At 41.9% G+C, this 23,382-nt stretch overlaps 1 protein-coding gene across 1 annotated transcript in view; it reads left to right on the forward strand.

The window, feature by feature from the left end:
* The window catches only part of LOC118083601 (cytosolic phospholipase A2 epsilon), a 47,781-nt gene that overhangs the window by 20,647 nt on the left and 3,752 nt on the right, over nt 1–23,382 (forward strand). Inside the window, exons 6-18 of the mRNA XM_088670447.1 lie at nt 1,089–1,129; nt 7,681–7,723; nt 8,712–8,775; nt 12,107–12,273; nt 12,961–13,053; nt 13,959–13,996; nt 15,163–15,298; nt 16,082–16,218; nt 17,942–18,164; nt 19,884–19,998; nt 20,326–20,463; nt 21,570–21,677; nt 22,999–23,187. Of these exons, the coding sequence (XP_088526573.1) occupies nt 1,089–1,129; nt 7,681–7,723; nt 8,712–8,775; nt 12,107–12,273; nt 12,961–13,053; nt 13,959–13,996; nt 15,163–15,298; nt 16,082–16,218; nt 17,942–18,164; nt 19,884–19,998; nt 20,326–20,463; nt 21,570–21,677; nt 22,999–23,187 (1,492 nt within the window). The remainder of the gene's footprint in view (nt 1–1,088; nt 1,130–7,680; nt 7,724–8,711; nt 8,776–12,106; nt 12,274–12,960; nt 13,054–13,958; nt 13,997–15,162; nt 15,299–16,081; nt 16,219–17,941; nt 18,165–19,883; nt 19,999–20,325; nt 20,464–21,569; nt 21,678–22,998; nt 23,188–23,382) is intronic.

The following is a 23,382-nucleotide window of genomic DNA, read 5'->3' on the forward strand; positions in this document are numbered from 1 at the left end:
ACTGAGTTTTGTCAACATTTGGTCATTTGGTGTGCATTTTTAAGAGTAAATCTATTTGCTAATTGTGCTCATGTATCATGTTGATAGCCAAATTATTGCTTAAATGCCCGTTCAGAATTAAGCTCTCTTCAAAGTTTAAATTACAATTGGACTGAAAAGAACATAGAAGTTTTTGCCTTTTAACATTGAAAACCATGGAGCTTGTCAGTGGGGAAAAATGAAAATCCAATACTGTATATTCATGGTTGTCTAGTTAGTTTATTTTTATTATTAATTATGGAAGTATAAAATAAGACACTAAAGCTTAATTGTAATTGGAATCCTTCAGAGTAAGTATGAAAAACAAAATAATACTGTGTTTCATATTGTTACCAATAAGGGATGTGCTTGCTACTTTACTTCACTGCTTTTAGAATCAACTTTTGCACATATTTTCTGGACCTGAAAGAATAATTGAATTATGTTCAGATATACAAGTGTGACTTTCCAAATGTAAACTTTCATTAGCTCAGTTTATACATAAGGAAAAGCCATGGTTTACTGCTACGTTTATACGCCTACTCAATCCCCCTCTCAACTTATTTTGTGTACCAGAGGAGATTGGAAGACATTGTCCCCGAGGTAGAAGAATTAAGTATTCCTTGTTACATCTGAACTCCGGGAACTGTGGATTGTTTAAACCATGGCTTGAGAACAGTCAGATCCAGGTTTAATTTCACTAACCATAATTTAAACAAATCAAAGTCCCCCATGTCTGAATGTCATGGGGAATACTGGGCTGTTTAAAATTGAAAATGGAAGCTTCCTGGTCTCCTCTTCAAGGGCATGAAAGGAGAGGAGAACTAGTGGGAGTATTTTCAGGAAGGAACTAAGGTTGTAGCACCAAAATAGTGTCTACATTGATATTAAAATACTGTAAACACTTAAAATGATACTTATGATAATGAGACATAATCATTACTTGACTCTACTTTCTACTCTGCAAGCTGCGAGAAGGGTAAAGTGCCAAAAATAAAATATTATCAATGGATATGCAGAAAAGGAGATTTTGTATAGGGAGGAGTCATTCTTTTTCCTATTTTTTTTAGACACAGGAAGAGTTGGAGGTAGAGTTCACATTACAGCCCATGTAAGTACAACTCTCAATATTGCAAAGACTCTATAATTTATGTGTAGAATCACATCAGTGTGGCTATAAGAGGCAATTGTAATTTACCGTAACTTGTGTGTTTGTGTGTAACACAGATATTGGGGAGACTGTGGTTGTAATGGTCGATTAGCAGGGCTGCTGCAAACACATTTCTTGGGTGGCTTAGGAATTTGTTATTTGCCGGTGTTTTTGCCTTGGTGAGAGAAAATGGCTATGCGGAGATTGTGCAATGAAACCGAAAAGAGGTTCATTTTTTTATCATCAGCATTTCAGCTGAATTATGAGCATATAATAGGATACAAAAACAAAGCAAAAAAATGCAAATTCAAAACCATTTCTTCCATGCTAATGAAATCTGGTGTAATGAGATTTTTATTTTTTATACTAAAATGCAGAGAAAGAAATCATAGCCATGTTATCCACTAAAAGAGTGGCTGTGAAAGTGTACATTGGTTCTGTGGCGGCCTCAGTCTTTGGCCCTCTGTGTGTTCCAACCCTGTTTGGATTAGTATATTCACTATCAGGTATCATTCTTCAGGCTGAAAAACTGCCTGCATAGTGGTGTCTTATTTACTTATAGCACTTTTTATCCCAGAAACAGTTGAAACACATAAAACCTGAACCCATTTATACTCTGCTTATATTTTACTCTTTGTGTCTTAAAAATGCCTGGAAGGGAACTGGCCTGGAAATATTTTAAAATGTGTATCTTTGTTTATTAAAAATGGCACTACAGTGGAACCTCGGTTTATGAACACCTCGGTTTACGAATTTTCGGTTTACAAACGCCACGGACCCATCTGGAACGGATTAATTCACTTTCCATTACTTTCAATGGGTGGGAAAGATCTCTTCAGTTTATGATCGCTTCAGTTTATGAACAGACTTCCGGAACCAATTACACCCATGCTTTGGGTTAAGTATGCTTCAGGTTGAGTACTCCATGGACCCGTCTGGAATGGATTAATCCACTTTCCATTACTTTCAATGGGAAAGTTCACTTCAGTTTATGAACGCTTCAGTTTAAGTACTCCGCAGACCGTCTGGAACAGTTTAATCCACTTTCCATTACTTTCAATGGGAAAGTTCGCTTCAGTTTATGAACGCTTCAGTTTATGAACAGACTTCCGGAACCAATTGTCTTCATAAACCGAGGTACCACTGTAACTGCAAATGACCTTAGTCTCAGGAGCTTTGGGAGATGGAGTGCATGTGTATAAGAGATGCTCCAAATATGTTCAAATAATGTGGGAGAAGTGTGCAAGCGGATAACACTGTGTGTACCTCTCCACCATGCAGTGAATGAAGTAGTCAGGTGAGCAGCAATTGCCAATAGTTTTCCATTTCCCCCTGCATGGAATAGCGATTCATCACGTTTGAAGTGGCTCTAAGATTTGACGCTGGTCCTTTTGAAAGGGCAAGGGCATGTGATTTCAGATATTTTCTGACCATCTCTTTATACATGTTTTCAAAATGCAAGGAGGCCCAATCATTTTAGATGGGGCATGGCCCCAATCATTTTAGATGGGGAAGATAAATCAAGGAGGTGTCAGTGGGGTGACACTGGTGCTTCACATCTCAGCAAGGCATTGGCCTGGCCACAGAGGGCCCAGGCAGGCAGTTGCTGCCAGCAGCAGGAGTTTGAATGGCATGGGAGCGACTGGTTAGCTTGGGCAGTGCATCCTCAGGCAGACAGGGCAGGGGGAGTTCGTTCTGCTGCCCTTGCTAATCTGCCACCGGAGACAAGTAGCTCAGTGTGGTTCATGAGCACTAAACATCACTTGAAACATCTCATCATAGAATCACAGAGTTGGAAGGGATCACTAACTCTTAAGCAGGTGGTGTTATTTTAACTTTGGTTTAAGAATTTCTATTGGAACAACTTTCAGTTTGTATGGCATGCCATGTCTCTGGGAATTTCTATGTGTGGATTTATAAAGGGGAACTTCTTGTTCCAAGTACAAGCATTGGAAATTACCTCTACATTTGGTATCATATGCCACCACAACCATAACAAAATCGATTGATTCAATAGTTAACATGATTTTTTTATTTTACTTAACAAACTGCATATACCACTTGCCAGAACAAAATGCCTCTAAGTGCTTTACAAGACATTTAAAAACATTTACGCCTACTAAAATCACATGTCAACATGAAATGCCTGGGTAGAATTTCTCGTACAAAAAAAATGGTGAAATTTTGAATTTAACAACAGTTGTGTTGTGTACATTATAGCATTGCAGCTGCACTTCTTTCTGTTAGTATGAGACATCAGTATTTGCTGTGGTTATTACATGGTCCATGAACAAAATTTGTGATGGGTGAACTTTCTTCAGCTCAATTTGTATATTCCAACACATCTTATTTTTCTGGGCCCAGTACTGTTGTGCTGCAGTTCTGATAACATCATGGGGAGTGTGAATGGGTCAAAATGCCATTTCCTCCTCCCATTTCTTTCTCCCACACCTGTAAATTCCTGAATTCTGCCCCTTTCCCTTCACCGACCTTGCTGCAATGGGAGTAATGGCCATTCCTTTCTGATGCCTGGGACACTTAAATGGCAGCAGCAGGGATTCAGCAGGGATGTCCAGGAGCCCTGGAAACCACAAGGCCCAAGGCACTTGGGTTTCTATTATGAGCATGTTCAGTGGCATCTCAGACTCCTGATATCTCTGCTGAGTAGTTATTGTTGTGGCACACATGTCCAGAAGTTTACTGAGCCAAAGAAGAACTTTGGGGGACAAAGTGCTCAGTTCACAAGATGCTTGAGCCAGGTGCCATGATTCCTCTGACCACTTGGAGCAGCTGGACACGGGGTGGCGCTGTGGTCTAAACCACTGAGCTTCTTGGGCTTGCCAATCAGAAAGTCGGCGGTTTGAATCCGCGCAACGGAGTGAGCTCCCGTTGCTCTGTCCCAGCTTCTGCCAACCTAGCAGTTTGAAAGCATGCCTGTGCAAACAGATAAATAGGTACCGCTGCAGTGGGAAGGTAAACGGTGTTTCCGTGTGCTCTGGTTTCCGTCATGGTGTTCCCTTGCGCCAGAAACGGTTTAGTCATGCTGGCCACATGACCCGGAAAGCTGTCTGTGGACAAACGCCGGCACATCTGGCCTGAAAGTGAGATGAGCGGCGCAACCCCATAGTCGCCTTTGACTGGACTTAACCGTCCAGGGGTCCTTTACCTTTTTACACAGGGGTGAGTCATGGAATGTTTTTGCCATCATCCACTGAGTCTCCACATGGAGGCCAGATCTGCCTAAAGGAGGCAACTGATGCCCCAGCAGGCAGAGATTGAGGAGGTGAGTTCCTCTTCTTCTTCTTCTTCTTCTTCTTCTTCTTCTTCTTCTTCTTCTTCTTCTTCTTCTTCTTCTTCTTCTTCTTCTTCTTCTTCTTCTTCTTCTTCTCCTCCTCCTCCTCCTCCTCCTCCTCCTCCTCCTCCTCCTCCTCCTCCATTGGTGTGCTTTTGTTTTCCTGTATTGGTTTGTCGTGTTTCACAAGTGACAACATTTCTTCCTTTCGTTTGTTCATAGGGTCCAAAGACAACCCCGAGTTGCTGCTGCTGCTGCACGTAATACTGCTTCTGCTCCTGTTCCTCGTGGTGGTGGTAATGAAGGAGGCCTTTTAGCGACGGGAACACGCTGGATCCGGTGGATTCGCAGTATCGATATCCCTAGGCCTCCTGGCTTCTAACGGAGCACAGGATTCGAGGTTAATAAACTTTTTGTAGCTCTCAAAGAAGCAAATGGCACTTCACATTCCTAAAAGTAATTTATAGGGCATTCATAGGACGCCCAGAAGGTGTCCTTTCCCCACTTTGGAACATTTGACTAAAAGAAGAGGGTTAAAGAGGATGTAACAAGGTATGGAAGACAGACTTCTTGCTTTGTATTATGTGAATATTGTGGTTCCCCCCAGCTCTTCTGTGGCTTCTTCCTGCTGTGGAGATGGATGGGGAAACCATGAAAGCCCTACTCATGGATCTGGGCTCATAGGAAGGAGTTTGATTCCTAAAGATAGATCTTTGTGGATATGCTGCCTATGGGTGGTTAATTTAACTTTTCTCACTTTCTTTCCAACAGATATGAAATTGAGCACGATTATGTATTCCTAGAACAGCAAGAACCCTAGGTGAAAACAACAAAGGAAAAAAGCTAAAGAAACATGTAAATAAATGTATAAAATGTATAAGATATATATTAAAACATTAACTATGAAGAAAAATCAAACTTGTATGCTTTTTTCTTTTTAGTAAAGTATTCGTCTGTGTTTTTTAAATATTTGTTTTAGTGCTGGCGCTGTTTTTATAATTTATTTTATTGTGTTTTTAAATCACCCTCCCTCTAAGGTGTTCAGAATGGCTAACAAGTTTCTTCATGCTCCTTGACCCTATTGCATCCTCACAACACCCCTGTGTGGTAGGTTAGGCTGGGAAAGCATAATTGGCCCAAGAGATCTAAACCTGAATTTTCCTAGTCTTTGCCCTGTTCTTTGACCACTACACTGCACTGGGTTGTCCCCTACAATATTTACATTCTCACAGTGAGTTGAAGGTGAATTCTTTTGTGAACCCATCCCAGTGTTTTTCGGGAGAAACGACAGCCCTTTAGACCAAACTTCACACCGACTTTTGCATTCATTTCATTTTGGTAGAAATGTTTCATATCTGTGCCATTCTAGATATTGACAGAGTTAAATCCTTATGGGATTGTTGTAGTCAGAGATTAATGAATAATTCTGGCATTTGGCGAGCCATGAAATAAAGAAGTGTTCAGTAGGGCCCACTATAAATTTGCCTGGAGCATTTGGGGTGGGGTGGGGTGGGGGACATTTGTCAGAACAGTGCTTATAAGTTGTAGCCAGATGGGAATTTTTTGTGCAATTGCTGCTGATAATGATGCTAGGAGATTTCGCACGCCATACACATGATGTGCCACCCATTGTTCCCTTTTATCATTTAACTTCCAGTTATTTCCCCGGAACATATACAGTACTTCTTACATTTTAGATGTACATTTCACACTGTCTCCCCTTGCATTACCAGAGTTTGATTCCCTCGTTCCTTCTGTTGCACACATTCACACTCAACATTAGTTTCTCCTTTTTTTTAGTTTTAGCAGAAGCTAAATTTGCTACCTTATAACATTAATACTTGGGCTGGAGCTAGACCAGGCATCACCAAACTGCGGCCCTCCAGATGTTTTGGCCTACAACTCTTATGATCCCTAGCTAACAGGACCAGTGGTCGGGGAAGATGGGAATTGTAGTCCAAAACATCTGGAAGGCCGAAGTTTGGGGATGCCTGAGCTAGACACATCAAAGAAGTGTTTCTGTTAAATGCTGTAAATTTAAACAGGGCAAACAGAGAAAAAATAGGACTCCATAATGTCATCTGGTGGTACAATGTTATATCACATTTCAACACATTTAATCGCTTTTTTGTTATCAATCTAGCTTAGTCCTTGGTTACATTATGACGTTCTGTCAAAGGGGTTCTTCCTCTCCTCTATTCTTTTACACACAACATTGGAAGTATTGGGGTGTAATGAAGGGTGTAAATTTCATTTTGCCAGAACACATTATGAACCTCAACATTCTTTGTTTGAAATACTCCACCGGCTGCTCTTGCTTCCTTTGGCTGAAGACAGTTGATTCATGGCTGAATATGAAACTCTAGATGCTATCTAAAAAGACATTTGACTACCAAAAAGACAAAAAAAAAAAATCCAATATACAGACCTGCCAATATGACAACATTACAATGTTAGGACTTGGCTTACTAGCAGGCCCTGAAGCAAAAGTTCTTGGAAAGTCTTTGGTTACTACTTTCAGTAGGCCCAAGGATAAATCCCTGACACTTCCAGGTAAGTGTGGGAGAGAGCTTTCCCCGGAGAGCTGTAGCCAGTCAGTTTTGATAATACGGAGTAAGCTGGAGCAGTGGTCTCACTTGGTGTAAGGAAGCTTCCGAAGTTTCTATTGTAGTACACACTCCTCTGCTACTCAACCATTGCTACTGTGTCCTTCCTTCTAGCAGATCAAGATAACCAGGTGACAGCAAAAATGGCATTTTTTTTTAAAAGCAGGGGCGATTAGAATAAGATCTATTACTTGATTATAGACGTAAACCTCCAGAATGTATTTTGTATTGTTAAGTTTTTACCTCTGTCTTCAGTCCGTTGTATTTTATTTTATTGCTATGGCTAGTGGCTGTTGCAAATAGATTCTTCTGATTGTCTGGCCCTACCAGCTACAACCTGAGGACTCCAGGTTCTCCAGCCCTGCTCTAGAAGTTAAATGTATTTTCCAATAGTGTTTACTTCTGTCCATAATGGATATATCTTGACATCTCGGTTTCCCATCTGTCAAAAGAGCCTGTTGGCTATAAAAACCTATGCAATGAGAAGGGTACAGTATAGGCAGTAAGGTATTAAGGTATAACACCTAACTAAATACAATGTATTTTGTGCCTTAAAGGTCCCATAGAAAATATTAATGGACCGTAATATTTTCATCTGCCATTTTGTTTTTCAGCCCTGATGAGTCTGAAAACATCATTACAAATGGAACTTTGGTGGTAATTATTCATTTTATTAATATCCTTTTCTATGAAATGGCTGCTGTATGCAAACCTTAACCCTTATTGTCTTGCAGTAAGCAAGGAACACTCTGTGCTGCTTCTGTACTGAGGGATTAGGTCGCTTGCTTCTGCCCATTTCAATTCAGCTAATGCAGATGACATTTGTCTGTTAAAATTGTTTCAACCAAGCTGCTATTCCTTCCAATGTTGTTGTTGAACCCTACTTCCTACCCCACAACTTGAATGTATCAGCCCTTAAAGGAAATTATTACTGGTATTTTTTCTTTTTTTGCAGAGGTTTGCAATTACATATGTTTTTCTTCTTGCTGTTGATCAGAAATTACTAGCCCAATGAGAACTATGTAGGCCATTTAACCACCTGGATCACACCCTCTTTGGGCATTTATGGTTACATGGAAAGTAGGGTAATTTGTTAACATTAATCAAGCAGGACTAATAACAGTCACCAGAGACCTGCCTGGATATGACCAACCGGTTGGGTGACAATGGAATGGTCCAGAGCTCTCCCTCCAGCTATGGAGTACCCATTGTCCCAAAGAGGGACTATAGCACATTAATACATCACATGCTCTGCATGCAGAAAGCCTCAGGTTCAGTCCTTGGCATGTCCAGTTCCCCCAATAGATGGTTTAGGTAGGTTTTCTGTGTTTCCCTCCTTATCGAGCCAGATGCACCTCTTCTACTTGGCAGGTTGAAGGAGAGAGGAACAAAGGAGGCAAAGAGTTGAGCTGTCAATAAAAAGGTTTGGAACAGGGATGTTCCAAACATAGGAAGAAAGGGCAGAGTAGGAGGAAGGTTGGGAAGACAAGCAAGATTGTGAGCTTGGAGGGACCAAGGAGGTTGGGGGCAGAATGGTGGATTTTGTATAGTAATTTGGAATAACCAGTCAGATCTCATGCTGCAGGTTTGCAGTTATTTGGTTCCATTGACCATTTTGCTCTTTATTTCCCCATTGTTCCTGCAGGCACGAGAAGTTTCATGTTTGGAAGTTACAGTGGATATTGAGAAGCTGAAGGGACAATACACAGGTGAGGTCATTGCATCTTTAACTCATTATGTATTTGTTGCTTTAAATCAATAGCATACAAACACTGGATGATATATAATGATCACATCTATTACATTTTCTTGACCCTTAACTTGTTTCTTGTTTCAAGGGATAAAAGAAGAATTTGATGAGCTCATTCCTTTCACACATGATCTTGTGTTCGTTTATTTTGTGGTTAGGTGTCCCTACCTGAGTAAAAACATTTGCAACTGACGCCACTTTGAAGGTTGTGTTTTTGTGGCACAGTTCAATAAACCCAAGTACTTTGAGTGGACAGTCCCACCCAAATAGCACTAACCCATTTCACAATGTCTTTATGACTCAGTATTTGGGATTTATCCAGTTTAGTGATGTGTCCACATGGCAGTTTTGAAGGGTAGTGAATGTCTCCCAAATGAATATCCGGCATTTACATTCCACACACATCCTTTGCTTCATGTACTGGTTCCTTGCTCATCCCATCCATCCTATTGGTGGTGAATTCAGAATGTACAAGAACATGCAGTCTGTATGGCAGAAGTACCTCCAGAAAGAATTTATGGGAGGCTACTGTTTGGCACCGTGGGAGTTGCCCTGTGGTGTTCTGCTGGGTCCATCTTGTTCCCCATGGCACTGTGGGTTGCTATCAAGAGAGTTGGAGTCAAGTGCCATCAATGTACAGATGACACCCAGCTCTGTCTCCCTATTCCATCTGAATTGGGAGAGGAGGTTGAGGTGTTAGACTGGGGCTTGGAGGTAGTGATGGGTTGGTTGTAGGTCAATAAACTGAAGCTGAATCCTGAAAAGGCAGAGGTGTAATGTGTCCTGAGTTCTCACATCTGAGAAATGTGGAGATGACCTCTTTGGGATGGGGTTGCACTTCCCTGGAAGGAGTAGGTCCACAGACTGAGGGTCCTCCTGGATAAATCAGTCACTGGAGGCTCAGGCAGGGCCGTCTCAAGCAGGTTGGGCGCCCTGGCACAGAGATCGCTCTGGCGCCCCCACCTTGGTGGGCGGGCGCAGCGCGCAGCACAGCTTCCGCGTGGCTTTGCCGCGCAGTGCCCACCTGCCGAGCCGGCACCCTGGTGCCCTGCACCACCGAGACTACCCCCTAGAGCCGTGCCTGGGCTCAGGTGGCCTCAGTGTCTAGAAGTGCCTTTTTCCAGAGCATGGAGTACAGCGGCCAAATCATCTCTGTCCCAAAGAGTCACCAACTACTGCCTCTTTGGGACAGAGATGATTTGGCTACCATACTCCATGCTCTGGTAACTGCCTGGAGCTCTGTTGAGATCTCACATAACCCCTGTTATGCAACAGCCGCATTGGTTGCCAGTTCATTTCCATTCCCAGTTCAAGGTGCTCACATGTTTAGAGCCCTAAATAGGCCTCAAATGCCTCAAATGCCTTCTCCTTCCAAACAAGGTCCCCTTGGGTGTTAAAATCAGTAGAGGGGGCTCTCTTGGTGGTTCTCTTGCCCTCAGCAAGCTGGGGTGGTGATGGCCCAGGAGAGGGCATTTGCTATGGCAGTCCCTAAGTTCTAGGACACCCTCTGCAAAGAGGTGTGCCTGTCACCTTCATTATGCAGCTTTTAGCTGAAGATCCACCTCTTTATCCTGGCTTGGAGACCTGAGATGTAAATTTTTGGGCCCATCTTTTTGTGATTTATAAGTTTTTTAAAAAAATGTTTTTATCTTTGTGCTTTACAGGTGAAACTCGGAAAATTAGAATATTGTCGAAAAAGGGCTTTTATTTCAGTAATGCAACCTATTATTATTTATTTTTCTTTTAATTTTTACAAATGCTTTCTTTTGGAAATTCCACAGTAATAAAACAAATAGTTACAATAATACAAAAATAAACAAAAATAAACATTGCTATTACATTTCATTAATTACATTCTATTTCTAATTGACCCACCTAATGACAAATAATTACAATTACAACAAATAAAGGCTTGACATATCTTGCTTTGCATGTCATGCATCTATCTCATATATTGCTTTCACCTTTTAAGTTGCATTACTGAAATAAATGCACTTTTTGGCGATATTCTAATTTTCTGAGTTTCACCTGTAGTTGTTGTAACTTGCCCTGAGATGTTAGGGTGAAAGATGGGTCATAAATTGAAACATTAGTAGTAGTGGTAGTGGTAGTAGTAGTAGTACTGATGCTTGCCATTCGCACAAGTTACAGTTGTTTCACACCCTTCCAGTTTATCTTACTTCTGACTGAGTGTTCAAGCTCCAGACCCAGTAGAGAAAACAGCAGTCTAGATGTGCCATGGGGGGGGGGCATCAACATCTTACCTTATCCCTGGGCTGCTTCTGAAATCTCCTCCCTCTGAATTGCCTGCTGAATATTGCTGCTCTGAATGATGTTCCCTTTGGTGGAAGATCAACACTGCTGTGTTGGTTATATGTCATTTTTTTGAGCTCGGATTTCCTGAAATTTGTAAAGACTAATGCACAGTTAAAGGTGATGGGAATAAAATATAGTGAGTATAGAATTATTGAATAATAGAATTGTAGGGTTGGAAGGGACCCTGAGGCTCATCTAGTCCAACCCTCTGCAAAGCAGGAATCCTGCCCACAGACATCCATAGGGGTTACTAAAAAACACTCACTAAAAGACTACCAGACATCCATAGGGGTGGGGGCTCAAACCACCAAACTTTGGATTAGCTGTTAGACACACTGGCCCATTGCGCCACTGGGGACTAGTAATGGGTAAATCTTTCAGGGGTTGATTTAGGATTTGACTAGGTTAACTGAACTATTTCCCTCCTAAAAGATCTTGTGTTTTACTTTCTTTAAGCCAAATTCTGAATTTTGAAGCCCCTTCACACTCCTGGTAACATATTCAGGAATGCAATGGGGTTCCTGAATGCTTTCCCACAAGCTTCTGCTCCCTGTACGTCCTCGGTGTCACCCTGGGGATGTCAGAGAAGGAAATCTAGAGTCTGAGAGGCATCATTCCTTTTTTGTACCTGAAACATTAGGATACCTGGCATCTTGGATGCTAATGTTCAAAGTGCCAGAGAGGTGGTGTCTCAAGGCTTCCAAATTTCTCATCCACTGCCACCATTCCTGCGTTTATTGCCACTGTCACCAGTCCAGGTGAATTGGAAGAGAGCAGTAGGAATTGGCCAGAGAATTCTTCTTAAATGTGAATTATCACGAGTTGCCATTTTCAATACCCCTTTACCTTTTTTGCATGGGTCTCCTCTTAATTCCCAGGATTCTGAATAACTGGATCATGGACAAGATTGATTTTTGGACAAAACCTTTTTTGAAGCAAGTGAACTATTTGTGCTTCACTTTTTTTCTGTTTAGAAGGTGATCTGACATTAACAATAAAGGGTTCCTATGAGGAAACACAGAAGATTCCACTGGCTCCAGACACCAGACTTAGTAACAGAACTGTCATTCAGTTCCACTGTATCAAGAACCATCAGTCAAATTTGGAGATCATACTAACTAAGAAGATGCAGTGGTCAAAGGTATGTTTCCTTTGATAATACTGCATAAATGTGGTTTGACTGAAACAAATAAAGGTGGGTAGGGGAGATTCTTCATCAAATTCTTCTATCTCAAACATGAAAAAAGCTCTATTTTAAAAATGTGTGTATATTGTAATAATAATAATAATAATAATAATAATAATAATAATAATAATTTATTATTTATACCCCACCCATCTGGCTGGGTTTCCCCAGCCACTCTGGGCGGCTTCCAACACAAAAATAAAACACAATAATCTATTAAACATTAAAAGCCTCCCTGAACAGGGCTGCCTTCAGATGTCTTCTAAAAGTCTGGTAGTTGTTTTCCTCTTTGACATCTGTTGGGAGGGCGTTCCACAGGGCAGGCGCCACCACCGAGAAGGCCCTCTGCCTAGTTCCCTGCAACTTGGCTTCTTGCAACGAGGGAACCGCCAGAAGGCCCTCAGCGCTGGACCTCAGTGTCCGGGCAGAATGATGGAGGTGGATTTAGAGATTTTAGAAACAAAAACAAGGGCTGGATTCACAAATTTCATTTAGCTTTCAGAAGTGGTGCTAAATTTAACACAATTAAAAGTTCACATCAGCTTGTGATAAATATGTCAATGTTACTGTACCTTGGCGTAATGTAGAAATTTTGTGATAAATTTCTATACCTTCTTTTAATTTTTGTTGGTGTATTTTTAGCTGGCTTCATTTAAAGGAAACTCAGAAAGTAATATCTCTGTGGTTTTACCTTTGAACAAGCTTCCCATAGAAAAGACAATAACATTAAGAAAGGTAAGTGCTTTATCTTTATGAAAATATTGAATTTAAATAATTGTTGGTGAGTGTGGGAATGCTATAGCTCAGTTTGCACAGCTCATGCTTGCATGAAAAAGATCACAGGTTCAGTTCCAGGAATTTTCAAGTAGGCCTGGGAAAGACCCCTTGTGGACAACATTATGACTATCATCGTATACAATCATCGTATACATGGTTACCTGAGAGTAAGCCTCTTTTAACTCAATAGAACTTCTGCATAAACATGCATATCACTGTAAGCAAGATGAATCGGTGATCTGCTTCAGTGTGAGACAACTTCCTCTGTTCCTAATAATTACCCAGAAAATAAAGCACTTTTGCCCAATTCAGGAGCATCACTCTGCTTTTTCCTAGCAGAAAGATGGATAAATTTGTGGCAAGTGAGGCCCAAAGAACATGAAATTCAGTTGCTAATCTGTTAAGCAGGTGGGTATTAAGTAAATAGTGCCAATTACCGACAAGGTTAAGCTAGCTGTTCTCAGCTTCTCTGAAGGAATAACCCAAACAAGCAGAAGGTTCATGATGTTTGGATCATTCCTTCAGAGAAGCTGAGTACAGCTGGCTTAAAGGGCCTCTGAGCTATCCCCCTGCTGTGTTTTGGAAGCGATGCTAAAGCAATGTATTGCAGGCCAAAGGATTTAGATGTGCTGGCACACACACAGCGAAAATGATGCCAGACCCAATCCTTCTAAATCATCCAACAGAGGGTGATGGATTGATCCAACATAATCTTGGTTGCTGTTTTATCTGTCTCAGCACAAACACCTGGATTTCCAGTAGCTGATCCACAACAGGACTGCTTTGTTTGTCCTGCTGTGCTCTTAAAAGGGCAGAATAGTTTATGATACGCCTGAGGTTTTACCCATTCTCTTGATTTTCAGGACAGGACGTTTGATCTGCATGTGAAGGCAAAAGACTGGTAAAACCATTGTTTTTCTGTGCCCATTTCATCTAAGCTCGTGCGGTTCTGCTTCTTTGTTTCTCAAGAAACTATGATTTTGAATCTCAGAAGTGTTTTTTATGCATCCAGAGATCATACTGGAACTAATTCACATACTTTGTTGCCCTTTCTGAATCTAGAGTGAGATTCTCTTGCTCCGATCTATAAAAAGGCAACATTATAACGCCTAAACACAGATAAAATTAACAGGGCAAGGGGAGTCTTAGCTGTGACTGAGCAGAAATGGTATGTTTCAGGAATGTTTTGGTAACAAGAAAGCAGTGGTGGGCCTGGGTACAATGGAATCCCATGCAAGACTGAACCCCCCCCTCCCGCTGCCTTCTGAAATGTGAGCAAGGAGGCACCTAGCTTTGTGAAGGAGGCACGAGGGCCTTACATGTAAGTTACATGCCATTTTGAAAAATATAATTGTATTTTTTGTTTTGGTATTGTTTTGATTTTAAATTACATATGGAGGGCACCATAATCCTTTCAGTGCTCAGGGCCTGTAAGACCGCCACTGCCGATGTACCATAAACTGCACGATAGGTGCAAAAGTCAGATTAGCTTTAGTAAGACTAGGAAAATATAGTATAGATGATTTTGGTGCAGGCACAGAAGGGGGGGAACCTTTCCCCGCTTTTGTATCACACAACTGTCTGTTCCGTTTTACCTGCAGTCTCATCATTATTGCACCCTTGGCAAGAACCATAGTTACATTCTTGTTGGAGGTGGCATCCTTGTGGATTTAGGGCAGGCATAGACAACCTTTGGCTCCCAGATGTTTTAGATCTACAACTCCCATGATCCCTGACCACTGGCCCTGTTAGCTAGGGATCATGGGAGCCGTAGTTCCAAAACATCTGGGAGCCAAAGTTTGCCTATGCCTGATTTAGGGGAATGCGACCAGTTTGGTCCAGTTTGGTTGCACTGGGTGCGGAGCCTTGGCGGCGCTTTGGAGGTGCCACCACTATGATGTAGAATGGAAGGAGAGAGGTGTGCGCGCCAAATTTTGGTGCCACACAGGGCTGCTGCTGAAATTGGATACCCCAAGGTCCACTACTGCTCCTGTTACTCAACTGTGTCAACTGTGCAAATCATCCTAATTGCAATTTTGGAAGCAATGCTAAAGCAATGTATTGCAGGTCAAAGGATTTAGATGTGCGTCTGGCCTATGACTTGTGTGCCGAAGAACAAAATTTCCTTACCAAGAGAAGGAAATATGTTGCTACAGCTTTGAAGAAGATTCTCCAATTAAAGGAAAAGCTGCAGGATGATGAGGTAGGTGACACAGGATCTTCTCATTTCCCTCTTTCCCCAAGAAGGCTAGAGTAGCCAGCTAGCTCCATCATTCATGAACTAGTGCTAGATATCTTGGGGTAGGCTGCAACCTAGGGATGGAGGAAAAATTCAGGGTTTTTTTGCATTTGAGATTGGAAAAAATGAGAAAAGTAGAGTGGATAGCTTTGTCCATTCCTGCTGCCTTCTGCTGTTTATGAATGAAGACACTACAAGCTGAGTTAATGGTCAATTAAACTTCATTCCTGATGATGCCTAGGAGCCTGCACAGATCAGAAACTAACTTCTCTAGCCATGCCACAGTGCCACACCTCTGAGTCAGCTCTCCAGAAGCTGGCCTCCTGGGTCATAGCCATTTCTCTTAAAAGGATCACAGGCCAGGTATTTAATTATAATGGTTTATCAAGGCTTGTGGTTCATAGGGTGGAACACACATTGAGGCAAAGATGCCCAGTTCCACCCAAAGCTTCCTCCGATGCAGTTGTATCCTGTATGGGCAGTGGAAGAACAAGAAGCAAACAATACGCTGTTTGCTTCACCTTGCTCAATGTACATAATATTCTGGACTGCTAATGTTATGTTTAATATGTTAGGTAACTTCTATAAACCTCCGTCAATGCCTGCAAAGAGAAGTTGCTAAGTGTACATGGCAGAACTGATGTTGCAGAGCACCTGCTCCGTCTATTCTTTCTCACAAAAAATTGTACTTTTGGAATAAGGTCCAGCAGCTTACTGTTCATTCTCTGCTTTCTCTGTGTTAAACAGTTGCCTGTGGTGGCAATCATGACAACAGGTGGCGGGACCAGGTCATTTGCAGCAATGTATGGAAGCCTTCTGGGTCTGCAGAAACTGAATCTCTTAGACTGCATTACATATCTCACAGGCTTGTCTGGCACAACATGGTAAGGAGGGCTTTTCTTCAGACTTACTATATTTTGTATGCCCAATTCAGTTTGCTGTTTTATGTGGTAGCCCAGTATTCAAGACAATGCATAAAGCTTTCCATGCTATCAGTACTACCAAGGCCTCAACTTTATTGAATACAGATATAAGCAGGCTCTGGTATAAGCATTGGGTATGTATCCTGAATCAGTCTATCCTGATCGCTGGCTGGTTGCTCCTTTAAGGTCAATCCTAAGTTAAAGCATAATGCAGATCAAATGGGGCGAACTGCCAGGCCACCACATGGGAAGCCTTCTGGCCCATTAGCCCCTGTCCGGGCCTTTGGACAAAACTTCCCCCATAGACTTCTTTACCAGAGTACCATAAACATTAGTTCCAGTTTAGACTAAGGATCCAACCCAGGCATCCCCAAACTGTGGCGCTCCAGATGTTTTAGCCCATAACTCCCATGATCCCTAGCTAACAGGACCAGTGGTCGGGGAAGATGGGAATTGTAGTCCAAAACATCTGGAGGGCCCAAGTTTGGGGATGCCTGATCCAACCCAATGCCTTTTCTGCCAGAAGGTTGTGACAGGTGCTCTGAGGTAGGCAAAATCTCCAGACAAGCAAATTCCTCCCTGGCCCTAAATGCAGCAACTGATTAATTCCACAGCAAGGTCAAACATGTGCTCTGTTAGCTTATCTTTGTGTAGGGCCAAGATATGCCAGGTGGGCAGATGGAATATCCATTGCTGACTGCTCTGCCCCCTCCCAGCGCAGCCAGAACATAAGGTGTGGAGGCAGACCTGAGTGGAGATAGGCTCCCTCAGGTCCGTCTCCATGACCGCACCCCCTAGACTGGCAACGATTGGCCATTTTGCACTTGAAATTCTGGTGGGAAGTCTCAGAAGACCCTGTGACCAGCTGAGGCTGAATAACACGGTCATGCAGGAGAGGATCCCTGCCCCCTGGCTTCCTCGCAGCTGTGCCAGTTTGCAATTGATGATATGATAAGCCGTCTTTTCATTAATCAGCTAGATTCAGTTTGAAACTTTTTAATTCACAAAAAAATGCAGCTGATTAGGCATCATTAGGATCTTTAAGATAAGTGCTCATAAAAACTGCAGGTGGCAGGCACCATCTCTAAATAAGCATTCACCATTGTCCCACAGCTGGGTATGTTGCTTAGCCAAAAAATAAAATAAAATAGGTGACTCATGAATTAAATTAATAAAATAATGTTAAATAATACATGTGTGCCTGATCATCTAAGCCTTTTGCCTGCCAGGATGAAGGTGTGTGTGTGTGTGTGTGTGTGTGTGTGTGTGTGTGTGTGTAGAAATCTCTGACGTTTTTGTGCCTGAAGTGTAGCCTACTGGATAAAGGTAAGAGCTATAACCATTGCTCCTCCCATTCTTACCTCTGGCCACACCCATTGCTGGCGCCTAGTCCCTGGGAGATGGCTCATGGAGGTTCATGGCCTTCAAGCATTGAAAAAGATAACCCACTTTTGATCTAAGTATACTTATTGTTTCTGAAAAATTATTTTTATTTACATGCAGATCTATGCAAATTTAATTTATAGAGTAACAAACTAAATCCACATTTGAAATGATTATTTTTTAAAAAAAAAATATATTTGGCTTGCAGCTCTTATGAAAAGCTAGAGTGTGTCTTTCTCCGAACTGGAAGTTTCTATGCTATTAGTTGCATATCAGTCTGATAGTATCTTTTGAAACTCAGGACTATGGGAAATTTGTATGAAGATGCTGATTGGTCCCAGAAATACCTGGAGGAAGCCATTCTCAAAGCCCGGAAGCAAGTGACTAAGTCCAAGCTTAACTCCTTTTCCATGGATAAACTGAAATATTATTATAAAGAACTGAAACAAAGAAGTGAAGAAGGATACAACACTTCATTCATAGACCTCTGGGGGCTTGTCATTGAATCCATGTTACATGATGAGGTAATTGTTGTATTCCCCACCTCCCCTCCATTTTGAAACATGCTGGTTAATCAAGGGAAAATGGAAGTTTATAAACACAGGGCCCAGTTGCTTGAAAGACAGTGGTTTGAAAGGAAAGGATGTATTCACACAGTGCATAAGTAAGTTACAAAATTCAGCTACTTTAAGATAGGGCTGCCATATGTCCAGAATTTGACAAACATAGCCAGGATTCATTTGCCGAAAATGGCAGCCCATACAAATTTTCTTTAAAAACCCAGTTTTTTTTAGATGGATTGCAAAAAATGCTCAATAACGTTTGTGTCCGGGTTTCTACTTTTTGAGATATGGCAACCCTATTTAATATGTGGTGATTGCCACAAGCTGAGATGGCTTTAAAAGGGGTTTAGAAAAATTCATGGAGAATTTGGGCTTATACAGCTCGGCTTTTGTAATGTTCTTAGAACAGAACTCCTCCCACACCACAGCCTACATACCTCGTTGATTCTGCACCCCTCTCTGCCAAATCTTATCCATCTACACCCCAAGTGACAGCATAGGCCTTGTCATCCAAACATCAGGTTTATGCACATCCATAAACTGATATTTAGAAGATTCTATCAGGTCAAACCCTGTGTCAAACCCTATCAAGTCAAACCCCAGAGACAGTGGCAGTCTCTGTTCTGTTCCTCCTGGAAGGTGAGTCTGATGTGCTGGAGATTGGACAATGGAGCTGAAGAAGCCTCAAGGGATAGAATCATAGAATTGCAGAGTTGGACAGAACCCCAAGGGTTTTCTAGTCCAACCCCCTGTAATGCAGGAACCACAACTTAGGAATCCTTGACACACGGCCATACCACCTCTGCTTAAAATGATTCAGTGAAGGAGGGTCCACAACCTCCCAAGAGAGTCTGTTCTACTGTGTTTAGTCAGGATCTTCTTGTAACTTGAAGCCATTGGTTTGAGTTCATGCTCAGCTGGAGAATAAAGCAGCAGCTGTGTGTATGTCAAGAGGAAGTCCTGAGTAGGGCGATTGGGAGTTCAGGGGAACAAAGAAAGTGGACAGAGAAGGAGAGACTTAAGAACAAAAGAGGCAAATGGCAGAGACCTGGACGAGGGAAACACAAGGAAGGGTGACAGTAGGAGGGAGGAGAAAGGGAAGGAACAGAGAGGGGAAGCCTTTCAACAGAGGAGGAAAGCAAAGAGAATAATAGGGGAAGGTCTGGGGGCTATTAACTCCAGTGGTGGAGTGAGAGTATTAAGAGGTGTAGGCAGAACCACTACACCACGGGAAATGTTCTTGATAGGACAGGATCCAATGATGACAGGAGCACCCAAACTCACAGAGTGAAGGGCTCAACAGGTGTTTCCTGAGAACCACAGGGCACTGTATTTCATAGAGGGCACTGCATTTCATACTCTTGTATAGAACACATTTTTGCTTTTGACATTGTCCTAGTTTTCAGCTGCATTTCCCCCTGCATTTCAATGTTTTGATATGTATTTTAATATTGTACGCTGCCTTGAGACTTGACATGGAAGCCAGTATAGAATTGTTTCAAACAAATATAACAATATAAAAATCTGTGCACATAATAATAATAATAATAATAACAACAATAATTTATATGGCCAATGCATGCATGCAGACACGTATTCAAACCTAAGATTCCAGCTCATTAGTCTTAAACTAATGAATCTATAATTTTGATCACCGTTGTTCTTCTCTCTCATTTGCAGAAAGACAATAGTACAATCTCAGGTCAGCGAATGGCTGTGAATGAGGGTCAGAATCCCTTGCCCATTTATTTGACTGTCAACCTTAAAGACCAGTACAGTGCTCAAGATTATAAAGGTAATGTTGCTATTATAAATTAATAAGGGGTCCTCTTTGTTGTTCCACCAACCTCAGAAGCTCAGGGAGGGGGGTGGCACCTGCCTTTATGGTTAGAGTGACTGTATTGGTATATAATTGTGTGTAAACAGAGAATGGGGTTCCATCCTCTGAAAACTTTCAAATTGCTTGCTGTAACCTTTCCTGCTTTGGCAAGAAATAAAACTCTGCTTTTAGAGAATTCTTGGGGATCACTTGTTGCTGCTAGCGAGTAAAAAGATTTGGCTGTGCAAGTCTCTTTCCCCACATCAGTAGGAGAAATCAAACTCCATTTTGTTGTCTTCACAGAATGGCTGGAGTTCACACCTTACGAAGTGGGGAACTTCAAATATGGAGCCTACATCCATTCAGAAGATTTTGGTAGTGAGTACTTCATGGGACGACTGATGAAGAAGCTTCCAGAAAATCGAATCTGCTTCGTGCAAGGTGCTGAGGGCGGGGGAGGATCAATTAGAAAGAAAATAGTAGTTTAGACAAAGTAGAGCTAGGATCAATTCATTTGCCCTCCCACCCAATCATTTCTTCTTGTAGTTCCCAAATGTCTAAATCAGTTTTGTTTTGGCTTCACTGGCAAAGCTACTTCAGGAAAAGTTGATGCACTGAGTTATGTAGGCAACACAGTACAGTAATATTTTACGCAGCACGTTTAAATGCAGTGTGAAGGTTTGCACTGATAATTGTTCAGATTATTGTGAGTTATTCTGGAAAGCAAATTTTCCTCCCTAGTTTCAGATTTAGTTTGGTTTATTATTTCTATCCTACTTTAGTGTTACTTGGTTTTTTGATGCAAAGCAAGGGACAGTGATGACCAATAGTCTATTCCAAGCCAGTGGTATGTGAATCTTGACTAGGGTGATCAGAAGCAAAGGAGGTCAGAACTATACAAGAAATAATTGAGGGCACAAAGACATGTTAGCAGGTGGAGTTCATCATGTGTTGCAATTCTCTCTGCTGCACAATTAGAAACTGGCACAATTTCCTTAGCTCAATTTAGAATCCACTAAGCTTTCTTAGTGAGCGTTTGGGCATGTGTGTTTGTTTTCTGAGAGAATATATGGAACAAATATGCTGGTGTGGTTGCCCAGATGCATGGGTAACCAACAAGGTGCCCTCTAGATGTTGTTGGGCCCCCATGGGAGTGGTAGCCCAACGACACCCAGAGGGTATCATGTTGCCTCTACCCTGCCTTTCTGTATTGTTCCCCGGTCATTGTTTCCCCTCACACACTCCCTTCTCAAAACAGATATATACATGAACAAGAGGATGTTTTGGACAGGATGGGGAACAATAACCATATGAGCATTTTCTAGCAATGGCCCCATTGCATCCAGACTACAAGGCTGAGATCCATAGCCCCTGCAGGGATCCATCTCCCAAAGAGAATTACAAAGCAGTTTTTCCAGGCTGAGACCATATTTCACAAGTCAGGATGCCTTTATGCAATTAGTGAGCTCCAATGCAAGGCAAAATACCTGTTTCCTTCCAAAGCTTCACCTGTTTCGTATTTTGAAAACTCTTCCATTTCTCCACAGGGATGTGGAGCAGCATATTCTCCTTGGATTTCATGTATTTCTGGAATTTGGCTCATAACTCCGAAGACTTTTGGAGCAGGTGGACAAAAGACAAAATAGAAGACATTGGTAATATGACATCCTTGCTTCTTTTAGCTTTTCCTGTTTTGTAAAATGATTGTTGACACACTCCTGTTTGATAACATATTTGCGTAGACTAATTACTTGTTCCAGTGAAAGGAGAACAGGGAAACATTATTGTATGATTCTATTAAAACAAAAAATGGCCACCCAAGAAAGTGACCAGACACAGGGGAAGACACTGATCTAGAGAAAAAAGGAGGCCCAATTTTCCCCAGGTCCCTTGACAAGTAGTGTGAGAGACAAATCTACTTAAAACCTAGTCCAGGGGTCCCCGAACTAAGGCCCGGGGGCCGGATGCGGCCTAATCACCTTCTAATTCTGTCCCGCGGACGGTCCGGGAATCAGCATGTTTTTACATGCGTAGAATGTGTCCTTTTATTTAAAATGCACCTCTGGGTTATTTGTGGGGCATAGGAATTCGTTCATTTTTTAAAAATAAATAGTCCGGCCCCCCACAAGGTCTGAGGGACAGTGGACCGGCCCCCTGCTGAAAAAGTTTGATGACCCCTGACCTAGTCCATGAATATGGAGGGTTTTTACCTTTCAGGCTGTGAGCAACAACAGCTCATGAATATGTGTATTTAAGATGCTTTATTAATTAATTGGAGGTATTTTTAATCCACCCTTCACTTGATGGAGGTACATACCTCAACAATGAAAGCATCATTAGCAGTGTATAATTAATTAATCATCAGCAACATTAGTAAGACTCACAGAAAAGTCACCAATAAAAATGTTCAGTCAATGTGAGGCAAAATGAAACAATTCTTCATCCTCAAGGGCCTAGACGAAGAGGTGTATCCTTGTCTGAAATGAAACAAAACAGTGTTGGAGCATAGTTACAGGTAGGTAGGTGTGTTGGTCTGCCATAGTCGAAACAAAATAAAAAAATTCCTTCCAGTAGCACCTTAGAGACCAACTAAGTTTGTCATTGGTATGAGCTTTCATGTGCATGCACACTTCTTCAGTGTTGGAGCATGACACACCACAGAGTGATAGCCATTCCAGAAGTGTTGCCACCACAGAACAATATTTGTGGCAGTGGTTGTGGTCCAAAGCTTTCTTAGGTTTTATTCCTAGCACTTTATCACTTCTGACCATTGGTCCATCGAGCTTAGTTTCTTTTGAGTGGTCTTTTGAAATCTTGGGCAAGATATCCTTATATCCTTTTACTGAAAGGGTGACCTGTGACCTTCTGCAGGAAAACGAGGTGCTTTTTCACTATGTTATTGATCTTCCTCAAAGCTCTGTGAGCAAAATGTCATTGATATCAAGGGGCATTAAACATATCTTCTGTCTTTTGCAGATGATTCTCTTTCACTCTCAGGACCACGAGAGCTGGAAACCCGCAAAATCACTCCCCAGGGCCAGCTATCTTATGGTCTCCGAGATGTCTTAACAGGACGCGCAACAATAGCGGAATATCCCAATTTCCTGAAAGGCTTCCAGTTTCATGAGGAATACTTGAAGAATGAGCACTTTTCTGCATGGAAAGGCACAGTAATAAACCTATATTTGTGGTGATGTCTTGTCGGCTTAGGTGATATCTTGTTGACCAGTTGTCACTCAATATACAAGAACATTTGACCCAGGAAAATGGGTAATCTAGTTTTGTGTTAATTAAACTAGGAATTCATTGTGTGGCACAAGCAGTCCTCACCAAAGAATCACTTCCATTTGAACCTGGCAG

Source organism: Zootoca vivipara, chromosome 1, assembly GCF_965207765.1.
Source record: "Zootoca vivipara chromosome 1, rZooViv2.hap1.1, whole genome shotgun sequence".
Classification (NCBI taxonomy): Eukaryota; Metazoa; Chordata; class Lepidosauria; order Squamata; family Lacertidae; genus Zootoca; species Zootoca vivipara.